A 15,439-nucleotide genomic window follows, 5' to 3' on the forward strand; every position below is an offset into this window, starting at 1 on the left:
TTTTTTTGAGTTGGAGTCTCACTTTGTTGCCCAGACTGGAGTGCAGTGGCCGCTCCCAGCCACCGTAGCCTGACCTGCTGGGCTCCGGCTATCCTTCCGCCTCAGCCTTCTAAGTAGCTGGAACTACAGGCGCGCGATACCACGCCCGGCTAATTTTTGATTTATTGTAGAGATGAGGTCTCTCATGATTTTAAATTTTAACAATGACTCCATCTTATCTATTTTGTTGTTTTATCAGCTAAAACTTTTTGTCTTTTTAGTGGTTGTATTAGGATTTTTAATATAATTACTACCACATTTTGCCTTTACGTTATATTTTACTACTTTATCTTTATGACAAGTACCTTTATAACACTATACTTTCATTTCTTCTGTCCTGGACATTGTACTATTTTCTTGTCATATATTTTACTTCTACATATATTATGTACCCCATAATACATTTTTACTAATTCTGATTTAAACAATAAATTATGTTTTATGGAGTTTTTTCAAAAGTCTCTTATTTATTTATCATTTCTGGAGTACTTCATTCTTTTGGTACATAAGATTTCCATCTGTTATCATGTTTCTTCTATCTGAAGGACTTCTTTGACTGTTTCTTTAGTGAAGGTTTACTGGTAGAAATTATTTCCACTGTATATCTGACATGATCTTTATTTTTCCTTTGTGTTTGAAAGGTATTTTCGTATGAGTACAGAATTCTAGGTTGACTTTTTAAAAGTTGTGGCTCCACTGTTTTTTGGCTTGCACTGTTTCAGATGAGAAGTTTGTTCTCATTATTATCTCTTGACCTCTAAATAAAACATGTCTCTCCCAGTTTAAGATAATCTTTTTATGATTTTAAGCATTTTGATTATGATATGTCTTTCTGTAGGTTTTTTGCCTACCTTCTTTTTTTGTTTTGTTTTGTTTTGTTTTTGAGTTGGAGTCTCACTCTGCCGCCCAGACTGGAGTACAGTGGCCGCTCCCGGCCACCGCAGCCTCGACCTGCTGGGCTCTGGCAATCCTTCCGCCTCAGCCTTCCAAGTAGCCGGAATTACAGGCATGCACTACCACGCCCGACTGATTTTTTGATTTATTGTAGAGATGAGGTCTCGCTGCCCAGGCGGGTCTCGAACCCACGGGCTCAGGCAATCCACTCACCTCAGGCTCCCAAAAGCGTGGGATTACAGGCTGAGCCACCGAGCCCGGCTTGTTTTTTTTTTTTAAATGAGCTTTTTTGAACCTTTTAAGTTTGTGGATTTATAGTTTCCATCAGATTTAGAAAATTTTTAGCTTTATTTCTTCAAATATCTTTCTGTTTCCTTTTTTACATTGGAAACTTCAGTTACATATTTCTCAGGCCGAAGTTGTTCACCCGGTCACTGATGAACAATCCTTTTCATTTTTGTTTTATCTTCTTCATCTGTCTAGTCAATTTTGGATAGTTTCTTTTGCTATCTTTCATGCTTCTCTCTTCACATACTGTGCTTTTCTCTAATTTTTTCTAGAATATATATAGTTATAATAACTCTTAATGACTTTATGTACTAATTCTGTTGGCTGTGCCATTTCTGTGTTTGTTTAGATAGATTGACTTCCATTATTATGGGATTTTTCCTGTTTCTTTGCATGCTTATTAATTTTTTTAACTAGATGCAAGAAATGGTAAATTTTACCTTGTTCAGTACTAAATATTTTTTGTTTCTTTGTATAATCCTGAAATTTGTTCTGACATGTAGTTTTACTTGGAAACAGTTTTATTCTATTAAAACGTGTAATTAAGCTTTGTTAAGTGTGGCCACAGCAGCTTTTTGGCTCTCCTAATTTTGCCTCACTATTAAGTCAGCCTTTTTGAACAACTGATGCATGTGTATTTCTAGATTTTTGAACTCTATCTTTTGGAAGCATAATATTTCTGGCCCTTTGTCTGAAAACCATTGTTACTTATAGTTGGACTGGTGTTTTGTTGTTTCAAGTGGAAACATAAATCTAGTCCCTCTTATTCCATTTTGTCCTGAAGCCAAACCTCAATTTGTATGCATGTAGTCCTTTTAAATTGATTGTAATTTTTATTGCAGCTCAGCATATAGTCTGCATAGTGTTCTACTTACATTGAAAACAATGTACTGTTTGTTATAGTGCTTTATAAATATTGATTATGTAGAGTTGTTTAATAGTACTAAATTTTTTTTCTCCTTGCTCTATTAATTGCTGATAGGGATGTGATAAAATTATAATTTTGATTATCTATTTTTCTCTTTTTTTTCCCTGTAATTTTTATCTTATGTGTTTTTAAAACCTTGTTATTAGGTGCATACATTTTTAGAATTACATCTTCTGGATGAATTGTTCCTTTTATTGTCATTATGTATATACAGAAATGTATGTGTAATATGTACAAGTTTATTGCTGGAATTATTTCTTGTTCTTATATCTGACTTTCTGATATTCATATAGCCACAGCACCTTACTTACAATTAATGTTTTCATAGTATATCTTTCATGCTTTTACTTTTATTTTGTTATTTTCCTTGTTTTATAAAATGTGGTTTTTTATATAGGAAGGTTTTTTTGTTCTTTTTGAAAACAGGATCTAATAAGCTCATTTGATTGAAATACTCAAGTGCATTAAATTTAATTTAATATAATTATTGTTATGGTTAGGTTTGAGTCTGTACCATGGTGTTTGTTGTTCATTGTTTGTTATTCTTTATTCTCTGTTCCTTCTTTCTTGCCTTCTTTAGAAATCATTTCATTTTCAGTATTCTATTTTCATGTTCTATTTTATCTTCTCTTTTTTGGTATACTTTGTATGGTACTTTTGGTGGTTTACCAAAAGATTACAAAATGCCTTTTTTTTCCCCACAGACAACCTTGAATTATTATAGTACACAGCTTCAAGGACCAAATATTTATAGTCACCTTGAATATGGAGTATACTACTTTAAGGCAAATGTAAAACTTTGCAGTGACTCAATTTACCATTCTCCTCCTTTTTTTGGTTCAGTAGTCTTTCAAAACTATGATGCAAAGAAACCAAAACTAAGCAAACAAGCAAATAAAAAAAAACTTTTCTTTTTTTTTATTTACACAAATATCCTTTCAGATGCTCTTCATTTTTTCTTGTAGGTCAGGGCATCCATCTGGCTCATTTCCCTTTCATTTGTATAACTTTGTGTGTGTGTGTGTGTGTGTGTGTGTGTGTGGTCTTACTTGTCACCTAGGCTGTAGTGCAGTGGCATGATTATTATGACTCACTGCAGCCTTGACCTCCTGGGCTCAGGCGGTCCTTCTGCCTCAACCCCCTGAGTAGCTGGGACTGCAGGTGTGCACCACCACTCTGCTAATTTTTTTTGTTACTTAACATTTGTGTAGAAACGACATCTTACTATGTTGCCCAGACTGGTCTTGAACTCCTGGGCCGAAGCAGTCCTCTCACCTTGGCCTCCCAAAGTGCTAGGATTATAGATGTGAGCCATCACACCCAACCCATATGTATACCTTTCTTTACTATTTCTTGTAAAACTGATTGATTATTTTGCTCTACATAGTTTTTTTTTTTAACATTTCAAAGATATTTCCTTGTCTTTTTTGCTTCCTTTATTTCTGATGAAATCAATAGTCATTTGTATTGTTTTTCTCATAAAAATAATGTATCCTGCCGGGCTCGGTGGCTCAGCCTGTAATCCTGCGCCTTTGGGAGGCTGAAGTGAGTATTTTGCCTGAACCCACAGGTTCAAGACCCGCCTGGGCAGGCAAGACTTCATCTCTACAATAAATCAAAAAATTAGCCGGGTGTGGTAGCGCGCGCCTTAGTTCCAGCTAGTTGGAAGGCTGAGGTGGAAGGATCACCGGAGCTCAGCAGGTCGAAACTGCGGTGGCTGGGAGCGGCCACTGCACTCCAGTCTGGATGACAGAGTGAGACTCCAACTCAAAAAAAATAATAATAATGTATCCTTTTTTCCTCCGACTGCTTTTAAGTTTTTTGTTTGTTTGGTTTTTTTGAGTTGGATGTCTCACTCTGTCACCCAGGCTGGAGTGCAGTGGCACAATCATGTCTCACCTCAACCCTAGACTCCTGGGCTTAGGCAATCTCTCTGCCTTAGCCTCCTGAGTAGCTGGGACTACAGGTGTGCGTCACCATACCTGGCTAATTTTTTTGTAGATACAAGATCTCACTGTGTCTCCTGGGCTGGTCTCAAACTCCCAGGCTCAAGTAGTTCTCCTGCCTCTGCTCCCTAATGCTAGTATTAAAGGAATGAACTTACTGCACCCAGCCCAAAGATTTTCTTTCTGACATGGATTTCCAGTGGTTTGACTATGCTCTTCCTAGGTTTCATTATGTTCTTATTTTTCCTGCTTGGGTTTTTTAGAACAAGAATATTTTATTTTTTGAATATTGTGAACCATTATTTATTCAGCCCTGTATTCTCTTTCCTTTTCTTCTAGGTTTGTAGTCATATTTTGTCATGTTTCTTATTACAGATTTTTAATTATCTGTTCTTGTTTCTTGTTTATCAGTTTAAATAATTTATATGGAACTGTGTTTGAGTTCATTTTTCCTTCCCTCTGTGTCCACTTTGCTCCTAATTTTTTTAATTTTAAAAATTACATATTTTTCATTTCTAGGACTTACATTTGCTTAGTTTCTTATTTATAATTCTCCCTCTTTTTATTCATTTTATCCACTTTAATGATTTTACAGTAATATTTTAAAGTTCTTTGTTGCTCATTCAACATATGGATCATCTGTTTCCTTTTGTTGTCTGTCTTTTCCCTTGAGTTTTTTACATCTTTGCATGTCTTGTAATTTTTATTATTGTATCCTAGATTATCTATATTCAGGAGTGATATAGAGGCTAATGTAGTTAATGTAGTTTTTCTGTATGGTCTTGCCTTTCCCTTTTTCAGGGAGCAGAGATGAGAGATTGCTCTCTTTGGTTTAAAACAGGAGTTTAACTTAGGCAGCAGTTGATGCTTGAGATAGTTTTAGTTCAGTGACTTTAAAGAATAGTATATATTTTTGTTTATCCCTTTTTTTATGTGGGAGCAATCTCTTACATTTTAATCTGGAGAGAATTAGTCACTAATTTTTTTCTTTGAGATGTTTTATAATGTGAAAGTGTTGTCTTTATGATACTAGTTCTTCCAAATTCTGGTAATTCACTTTATGAACTACTATATTGCCATCTTTTATAAATATTCCTCTTATGCTTTGAAGTACTTGCATTCTGAAATTTTTTATATCTAATATTTTATTTGAGTATTCATATCTTTTATTAACAATTTTCTATTTAAATGTTTCAAAATAAAAACTTATCTAATGCAGAGTTAATTTACTAATATGTTTATTGATTTTTAAATTTTCCTTCCAGTACTATCATCTTTTAGTCTTATGTCCTCTCATTCTATTCATTACAAAGAATTGGAAACTACCAGACCTGTTATCTGGTTGTATTTAGAGTCATTCATTTTTCCAAACAGCAGGATTTTATATTATCTTATTTTATTGTCTCAGAGACCTTTACACTCCAGTGCCATGCATTGAGGTAAATTTATAGGTGAGTAAAAGAAAAGCTCACCTGCCCTGCCTTGCCCCCTCCTGTCCCTCTTGTAAAGAGTGAGAAAAGGATGTTGAAAGAAGAGGCTGGAACTGAGAACTGGTATAATGCCTGGTGAGCAGATCAATGTTGAGAAAGGGAAATATGGAAGGTTGAGTATTTGAGAATTAATTTTCTAAAATCCTTTGTGTCCACGTATGCTTTGGAAGATCTTCATGCATTCTCAGATGTATTTGTACTCCATTGTGCAATGTTGTCCATTATACAAACTGAAGTGAATATTTTTTGGAGCAACGGTACCCAACTTTTCTGGCATCAGGGACCAGTTTCATGGAAAACAGTTTTTCTATGGACTAGGTGGGGGAGGGGAGGATGGTTTCAGGATGATTTTAAGTGCATTACATTTACTTTGCACTTTATTTCTGTTATTGTTACATTGTAATATATAGTGAAATAATTATACAACTCACAATAATACAGAATCATTTTGTTTTCCTGCAACTAGACGGTCCCATCTGACAACCGAAATGCGTTGCTTATGTCCAGTCTACTCCGTAATCTTGTTTTGGTTGCTATCACTACAGAAAATCCTGCTTCACAAAGATAGAATGCTGGAAATGGAACTAGGGTTTTCAGTGCTTTTGCAGCAATCTCAGGATATTCCACCTGGATTTTAATCCAGAATGTGTGGAGATTTGAAGTTGTCTCAAAGATATTTTAAGGCCACTGTCATTTGTGATCCCAAGCAGTTGATTCTCTTCTAGCCTGGAAAGTCGATTCACCTGTCTTATTTACAAATGTGTCACAGATGCATTCCTTCCTAGTTTGGGGACCTTTTGTGGTTGGGAAGTAATGCTCAAAACTTTTGAAAGCTGAGATAGGTGACCATGCACCAGCTGGGAGAAAGAAGGCCTTGATTCAGTCTCCTTCAAAATATCTGCTAATGTTTAAAACATATTAAAAAATCCCAGTGTTCACTCACTACTCCAATAATTCCAGTTTGGCTTTTATTTATTTCTTTATTTTTTAATATATATTTTTTATTTTAAAGTTGTGGGGTACAGTTAAGGGTTAGGTATACAAATATTCATTGTGCAGGTACCCTTGTTGATGAGGTGTGCCCCCCTTTCCCCAGGCAGATATTGACTACCGTTAATCCTGCCTCTCTTCCTCTCCCTGATCCCCCCCATAGTTTCCCGCCACTGTCAATCCTTTTCTTATAGTATTACGGTAGTTGTTTAAGGTCCACTTATGAGTGAGAACATGTGATACTCAGATCTTTGTTTCAGTGAGAGATCACTCAGTATTATAAACACTAATTCCATCCAGGTTGCTGCAAGATTCATGATTTTGTTCTTTTTTATGGCTGTGTAATAGTCCATTGTGTATATGTACCACATTTTTTAAATCCAGTCCTCTTTTGATGGACAGCATGGTTGGTTCCATGATCTTGCTATTGTGAGCAATGCTGCGATAAACATACTTGTGCAGGTATCTTTTTTATAGAGTGATTTAAATTCTTCAGGATATATTCCCAGTAGGGGGATTGCGGGGTCATATGGAATGTCGATTTTTAGAGCTTTTCGGAATCGCCACACTGATTTCCACAGAGGCTGTACTAGTTTACACTCCCACTAACAGTGTAGAAGTGTTCCCTTTTCACCACACCCTCTCCAGCGACTGTTATTTTTTGAGTTATTGATAATGGCCATTCTGACTGGAGTTAGGTGGTATCTCAGTGTAGTTTTAATTTGCATCTCCTTGATGACTAGTGAGGTTGAACATTTCTTCATGTGTCTGTTGACCGCTCATATGTCTTCTTTTGAGAAGTGTCTGTCCATATCTTTTGCCCACTTAGTAATGGGGTTGTTTGCTTTTTCTTTTCAGCACATTTCAGTTCCTTGTAGATCCTAGATGTTAGGCCTTTGTCAGACATGGAGTTGGCAGAAACTTTTTCCCTGTCTGTGGGCTGTCTCCCTGCTCTCTTGATGGTTTCTTTGGCTTTGCAGAAGCTTGTTAGTTTAATGAGGTCCCACTTGTCTATCTTATCTCTTATGGCCCGTTTGTTTTGGGTTTTGCTCAGGAATTGGATGCCAGTTCCAGCTTCCATAAGGGTGTGTCCTGCATTTTCTAGAGTTCTTATGGTTTGATGTTTTACATTTAGATCTCTGATCCATTTAGAGTTAATTTTTGTGTATGGGGATAGATAGGGGTCCTGTTTGAATCTTCTGCTTGTGGTCAGCCAGTTTTCCCAGCACCATTTACTGAATAGGTTCTCCTCTCCCCAGTGGTGAGCGGTGGAGGCTCTGTTGAAGATGAGTTGGTTGAAAAATTGAGGTTTTGCTTCTGTAATTTCAATTCTATTCCATTGGTCTGTATGCCTGTTCTTGTACAAGTACCAAACTGTTTTGATTATTGTAGGTTTATAGTAAAGTTTAAAGTCTGGTATTGTGATACCTCCTGCTATATTTTTTTTGCTGAGGATTGTTCTGGGTATTCTTAGTCGTTTGTGTTTTCATATGAATTCCTGTATTGAGTTTTCTACATCTGAGAAGAATGTTGCTGGTAATTTGATGGGTATTGCATTAAATCTGTAGATTGCCTTAGGTAAGATGGACATCTTCACAATGTTGAGTCTTCCAATCCATGAGCATGGGATGTTTTTCCACTTGTTTGTGTCATATTTGATTTCTTTGAGCAGTGTTTTGTATTTTTCATTGTAAAGGTCTTTCACGTCTCTGGTTAGAAAGATGCCAAGGTATTTCTTTTTTTTTGTGGCTATTGTGAATGGGATTGTGGTTTTTTTGGCAGGTTTCTGTTTGTTTATTATTGGTGTAAAGAAATGCAATTGTCTTTTGCACATTTATTTTATACCCCTGAGACTTTGCCAAAGTCCTTTACCAGTGCAAGGAGGTTTTTGACAGATTCTCTTGGGTTTTCAAGGTATATAATCATGTCGTCTGCAAAGAGAGATAACTTGACTACCTCTTTTCCTATTTGGATACCCCTGATTGCCTTCTCTTTTCTGATTGCCCTAGTCAGGACTTCCAATACTATACTAAACAGGAGGGGTGAGAGTGGGCTTCCTTGTCGTGTCCCAGTTTTCGGGGGAAATGGTTCCAATTTTTGTCTGTTTAGGAGTATACTGGCTGTGGGTTTCTCGTAGATGGCTTTTACTATTTTGAGATATGTTCCACATATGCCTAGATATTCGAGAGTTTTTAATCAAGAAGCAGTGCTGGATTTTATCAAAAACTTTTTCTGCAGCTAATGATATAATCATGTGGGATTTGTTTTGACATCTGTTGATGTATTTAATTACATTTATGGTTTTACGAATGTTGAACCAGCCTTGCGTCCCAGGGATGAAGCCTACTTGGTCATGATGGATGATTTTTGAGATTTGTTGTTGAATCTGGTTTGCTAGGATGTTGTTGAGAATTTTGGCATCTATATTCATCAAAGATATTGGCCTGTAGTTCTCTTTCTTTGTTGGGTCTTTACCTAGCTTGGGTATCAATGTGATGTTAGCTTCCTACAATGATTTGGGGAGAGTTCCATCTTTCTCAATTGCCTGGAATACTTTCAGTAGGATTGGTATCAGTTCCTCCTTAAATATGTTATAGAATTCTGCTAGAAAGCCATCTGGTCCACTACTTTTTTTGTAAGTAGTTTTCTTATTACATAGTCAATTTCATGATTGTTAGTGGTCATTTTATGGTCTGGATTTCTTCTTGTTTCAACCTAGACAGGTTGTGTGATGTCCAAAAGTCCTCCATTTCCTTAAGGTTTTCAAGTTTGTTTCCATACAAGTGTACATAGTAGTCTCTAATGATCTGTTGTATTTCTTCAGGGTCAGATGTGACTTCATGTTTTGTGTTTGTGATTGTGTTTATTTGGGCTTTTTCTCTCTTTTTTTTTGGTCAGTCTAGCTAGGGGACCATCGGTCTTGTTTATCCTTTCAAAGAATCAGCTTTTTGTTTCATTGATTTTTTTTTGGATTATCTTTTTGTCTTCTATGTCCCGGATTTGGGCTTTTATTTTGGTGATCTGGATTCTTCTGCTGAATTTAGGGTTTTAGTGGTCTTACTTTTCCAGCTTCCTTAGATGACTTGTTAGGCTGTTAATTTGTGATCCTTCCATTTTCTTCATGTGTGTTTGTAGATATGAATTCCCCTCTTACTACAGCTTTCATGGCATTCCAGAGATTTTGGTAAGATGTTTCTTCATTTTCGTTTGTTTCCAGGTATCTTTTAATCTCTGTTTTGATTTCATCATTGACCCAGGAGTTGTTTAGCATATGAGTAGTCATTTTGGTATAATTGGTTATACACTTTCTATTTTTAAGCATTCTCTTTTTACTTCTCCGTTATGTCTTTTATATTATTTTATTTTATATATACATATGAAACTAGTTTCATAAATTTGTCATGAATTTCCTTTCTTGAAGATCTTTTAAGATTAAACTGCAGAAGAAAGTGTTATGTTCTGAGCTCCCAGTATATGTAGTTTCCATTTTCTATTTGACCTTGACATGTGAGGGAGGATTTTCCCCTCTACTACAGATCAGTTGCGTTCTTGTCCTTTTACATATTCTAGTTGATAGATTGAAAAGGAGTATTTGAAGGTATAATTTTGAAGATAGTTTGCACACTTCTTTTGCAAATGAAATATGTACTTTATTAGTAGTCTTGGCTGTTACTTTTTGTATAAAGATGTTCTTTTTATATAAAGATGGTCCTTTTTGTTTAAAGATGTGATCTTTATCCTCTAGACAATCTGTAAACAGGTTTAGATAATCAATATAGAGAAGTACCAAGAAAGATGTCAAGGATCTGGGAGGCTTAGTTATCACTGTTGGGATACAGAACCCTTGTGAGTTTGTTCTTTGTGACGGTTTAACTCACTTCTCAGAAATGGTTCTAAGGTCCAAATAAAGCTGCTTTGTTATGCAAGAAAAAATTTAAATCTTCATGATACCATGCTTTATAAATTTATTCAATTGTAAACATTAATTAAATTGTGTTTTTAATTAAAATATCCGATTATGATTATCAGTTTATATTTGACTTCATCTCTCCTTATTTGCCTTGATTTATAAATTTCATTGATCTGTTTTGCCTGTTATTATTATCATTTTTTAATTCAAAGAGTTCTTTTTCTCCCCCCAGAGGAATAAACTCAGGGAGTGAAAGTGAGGTGGTCATACTTTTTGGTAGTATGTGTTATAGCTTAGCAATTCTGCAAATTATAATTGGCTTATTCTTAGAATTTGGACGCTTTTAAAACGCATATTCCGCCGGGCTCGGTGGCTCAGCCTGTAATCCCATGCCTTTGGGAGGCTGAGGTGAGTGGATTGCCTGAGTCCGCGGGTTCGAGACCCACCTGGGCAGGCGAGACCTCATCTCTACAATAAATCAAAAAATTAGCCAGGCGTGGTAGCGCGCCTGTAGTTCCAGCTACTTGGAAGGCTGAGCGGAAGGATCGCTGGAGCCCAGCAAGTCAAGGCTGCAGAGTGAGACTCCAACTCAAAAAAATAAATAAAATAAAACGCATATTCCTAGAACCTTTTCTAGAGCAACAGAATCAGAATTTCTAAAATTTGATCCTGTGTCTATGTTAACCAATGCCCCAAATAATTCTCTTGGATAGCCAAGTAAATGAAAATTTTATTTTTTTATTTGTATATTTTTGTTTGTTTTGGAATTACTCTCCTGGGCTCTTTTATTCTCATTTTAAATATTCGAGATAAAATTGGGATTATATTTGGCCATAAACTATATCTTACTGTTATTTTTAGCTTTTGATATTCTGTTTTACATATATTTATCAGATTCACCTGGAATTCTTGATTCTTTTTGTGAATTTTAACAGTAAAAGATATTTACTTGTATTTTTATGTTTTGATAAATGCCAAGTCTTATAATTATCATTTATCTGTGCTGTCTTTGGTTCGGTCACCAATTTGGGTTTCTCCCCCCCACTCCCATCCCTGGTTATAGGAAAAGTTTTTCGTTTTAAATGTTTGATTTTGACTGAAATCTTTTACAGAAGTATATTAATTCTCACATCTTTGTGAGTAAGTAATAACTAGAAATAGTAAGCTTGACTTCTGAAAGGTATGGATTTTTCCCTATTTGTTACACTTAGCTTTGCAATGAAGTTCTTACGGGGAAAATGTTTTTAGAAACTATGTTCCACTATGATTGTTGTCGTGATGTTTTATTAGTTAAGCTGGAGAAGGCTAGGAGTCAGAAAACAAAATTGCCATTCCCCATAAATAGTTTTCTCAGATGAGGAATGTAATTTAGAATACCCATTTTTTAAAAATTAGTTTTTCAGAAAATGGGTTGCTTTTAAAAATACCAACTAGCAAATGAGAAAACTGATTAAACAGAAGTAATAGAGAAACTTAAATGGATGTTAAAGTTGCTTTATACTGGTTATACTATGGTTTTAAATAAAACTTTGAACTCAAAGTTCTATTTTTTTAAAGAAAAATTATAATTTTCTATTGTAGGAATCACATGCAGCCCAACTACAGATTCTTATGGAATTCCTCAAGGTTGCAAGAAGAAATAAGAGAGAGGTATATTATTTTATGTGCTTTACATAATGTTTCAATTACTGTTGTTAACTGTTCCCATCTTGTGAAAGCATTTCAGGTTGAAAACTTCACTTAAATATTAATTTTTGTTAATTTGGATTTTTAGAAACCTTAAGTTTTGTTAGTTAACTTCTTTTACCTTTACAACTTGATATTTAAAAATTCTTTTGTGAAGATGTGCTGAAAACTTTTCAATATGATTGACTACAATAACTTACCTTAAAGCTGTAAAGAATAGAAAACAGAATTATCAAATGACAGCCTACACTTCACCATGAAAAGAAAACTTAGCTTTAAGTAGGATTACAGTTTTTGTTATGGTAAAAATGCATGAGGGTAGAAACAAGTAAAAACATAGCAACCTGTGTAGATTTTGGAAAGTTTAAGTCATGAAGGGTAGTTAAAAGGCAATTTTATATAAATGGTTTTATAGCCAGAATGTTCTGATTTAACATTTGTAAAATTCCTGAGTCATTTGACTCATGTACAAAATATGAGAAAATTAAATAGTCAAAATTCTGTGTTCTGGATAGCATGCTAAAATAAGTTTGAAAGCTGACTTGGCTTTTTTATTTTTTTTTTCCCTTTAAATTCCTGTCTTGAGTTTTGTTCTAAGAGTTGTCTTATTAGGGTGCTTTTTCTGATTAGAAAAATGTATAAATTTTCCATTATATGCTATGTTCTGGGCTATTTTTATTTTTTTTGAAAATAAAAAGATGAAAGGTGTTTTTGTTTTTTTGAAGTACTTACATGAATATTGTCACAACTTTACATTATCTTATTGTGATAGTTTTCTTTCTTTTGACTATTCATTTTGTCCTCCTGTTCAGATTAAATTTTACTGGATTATGCTAAGATTGATAGCTAACTATTTTTTACATGGTTTGTGACTATATTTTTCTTGTCTTTAACTATTGCTAAGCTAACATTTGTGATTGTAATATGTCTATTAACAGACACATCAGTATAAATTCAAGATTTACTTGTGTCCCTTAGATTTTTTTGATAGGGGAAGATATGGTATCCAGTCGTTCATTTGTTCAAATGTCTGGGGTAGGGCAGTCAGTATAAACTGCCGTGTGCATGAGAATCACCTGAAGATCTTGCCAAAATGCATGTTTTAGTTTTGAGGGGCATGTTTTGGAACCTGACAATCTGCATTGTTAACAAGTTCCAGGTGATGTTGAAGCTCTTGGTTCTTGGACCATACTTTGAATAGCTAAGCTGAAAATTTTATTACATATGGAAATAAAATAATTAATGCAACATGAACATTCTTAATATTTCTACTGTAGAAAATTTTCTGGAAAAGTGATAAATTTTTAATATATATAACCCCTCTTTAAATAGATTGCGTAAAATTGTGTTGCAATAGTTGTATATATTTCTGTCTTAGTCTTTGAACTCATTGAGAATGATATTCCTACATAAGAAAGTACTTGATAATAAATGAGTCAATGAAACATAAGGATACATGGCAGACTAAAAGAAATGACTGGTTGTTCTTTAAGGTTTTTATAGCCCCTGAGGTTTTTCAGTATTAATCACTGCTTCTCTAGAGATCTACCGATACCTGCAACAAATGTAAGACTTGAAATTGTCCCAGGTGATAAGGATATAGCATATAAAAAGGGCATAAAAAATTGTGAAGGTTCTGAGATTTGTACTCTTTTAAAAAATCATATTTTTTTTACATTTTACTTTTAAAAAAATAAATAGAGATAGGGCCTCACTGTGTTGTCCAGGCTGCTTTCTAACTCATGGGCTCAAGTATTCCTCCCGAGTCAGCTTCCCAAATGTTGGGTTTACAGGTGTGAGCTACCACTGCAGCAGGCCTGATTTTTACTGTTATCAGCAAGTTAACAAGTTAGCCTGCCACAGTTTCATTGATGCTGGCAGAAAACCTGAGACTACAGGGGATTCACGGCGCAGCTAGCAGCATCAGCTTCATTTTTTGCATCAGTTCCTCTGACTTCCAGGACTCACAGGGGGCACTGTGAAGATGAGGTGAATGGTGCACACACTATGCATTTGTGTTACAGCAAAGAAACCCCTATCTTAGGATACCCCAGTCTTTTAAAGGAGGCTGTTAGCAAACTTGTCCAATCTTTATTTTGCAGGGAGATATGATTTTTATTATATTGGCTAGAAAACATATCTATCCTCTACCCTAGAGGAAGTTACTGTTTCTATCTTGCTAGACAGTTTGCTATGCAAACATTCTTGGATAGATAATTTAGAACAAAAACTACATGATGTGCAGAGATTAGAGGAATCAATGGAGAATTCTTTCCCAACAGTAACTCTTCCTTGTCATCTCAGTTTGTCCTTTTCCTGATGGTAGTGGCTGGTGGCCCTTCATAACACTTTCTAAAATATTGCCTTAGAGCTCATAGCTCTATTACAGTATTTTTATGTTTTTATTATTAAACGTTCTGAATGAGTTGTGCTGGCGAACTTTTCAGCTTGACTTTCATTTAAATCTAAGATAATTCTTGTGATTGATTCTTTTTGTTTTTTTCCTTGTTCCACAGTTTCTCATAGTAGGTGGTTCAACTTAGAAACACTAGTGTCAAGCATTTCTGTGTACCAGTACCTCCAGTGTGCAGTGATTATATTGTCACTAATATACTTCGATTTTCTTATTTTTAATGTATCCATGATTGAGTGACTTTGAGTATTTCAGTTTTTTTGTTTTGTTTTTAAATTATTTATTTATTTATTTGAGTTGGAGTCTCATTCTGTCACCCAGACTGGAGTGCAGTGGCTGCTCCCGGCCACCGCAGCCTTGACCTGCTGGGCTCTGGCAATCTTTCCACCTCAGCCTTCCAAGTAGCCGGAATTACAGGCGTGTGCTACTACGCCCAGCTAATTTTTTGATTTATTGTAGAGATGAGGTCTCGCCTGCCCAAGCGGGTCTCGAACCCACGCGCTCAGGCAGTCCATTCACCTCAGCCTCCCAAAGGTGCGGGATTACAGGCTGAGCCACCGAGCCCGGCTGAGTATTTCAGTTTTAATTACACAAGGAACTCTGAGGAGCTAGGTTGACAAATTTTTAAAATTTACCTATTACTGTGATTGCATTTCATAAACTTTACCATAATTGTAATTGGGTACTATAGTGATTTTTTAATCATAATAAGCTCTAGTCTAGGAAATATAGTAGATTAATGTTTTTGTTTTGTTAATGCTTTTACTTTAGTTCATACAGAACAAAATGAATGGTTATATTCTCTTCTTGCATAGATTATAAAATCCATTTGCAGCTTAATCCTCAAAAAGTGAA

General features: G+C 35.2%; 1 protein-coding gene across 8 annotated transcripts in view; it reads left to right on the forward strand.

Annotated features, from left to right (window-relative positions):
* The window catches only part of RFWD2 (ring finger and WD repeat domain 2), a 179,228-nt gene that overhangs the window by 19,652 nt on the left and 144,137 nt on the right, over window positions 1-15,439 (forward strand). For 7 of the 8 annotated variants that reach the window (XM_021710953.1, XM_008055217.1, XM_021710944.1 and 4 more), the window contains one exon: window positions 12,067-12,135. The exons of the other annotated variant lie outside the window; for it this stretch is intronic. In XM_021710953.1, the coding sequence (XP_021566628.1) occupies window positions 12,067-12,135 (69 nt within the window). The remainder of the gene's footprint in view (window positions 1-12,066; window positions 12,136-15,439) is intronic. 8 annotated transcript variants of the gene reach the window in all.

Source organism: Carlito syrichta, unplaced genomic scaffold (genome assembly GCF_000164805.1).
Source record: "Carlito syrichta isolate Samal-C Ts95f unplaced genomic scaffold, Tarsius_syrichta-2.0.1 Scaffold80634, whole genome shotgun sequence".
Classification (NCBI taxonomy): domain Eukaryota; kingdom Metazoa; phylum Chordata; class Mammalia; order Primates; family Tarsiidae; genus Carlito; species Carlito syrichta.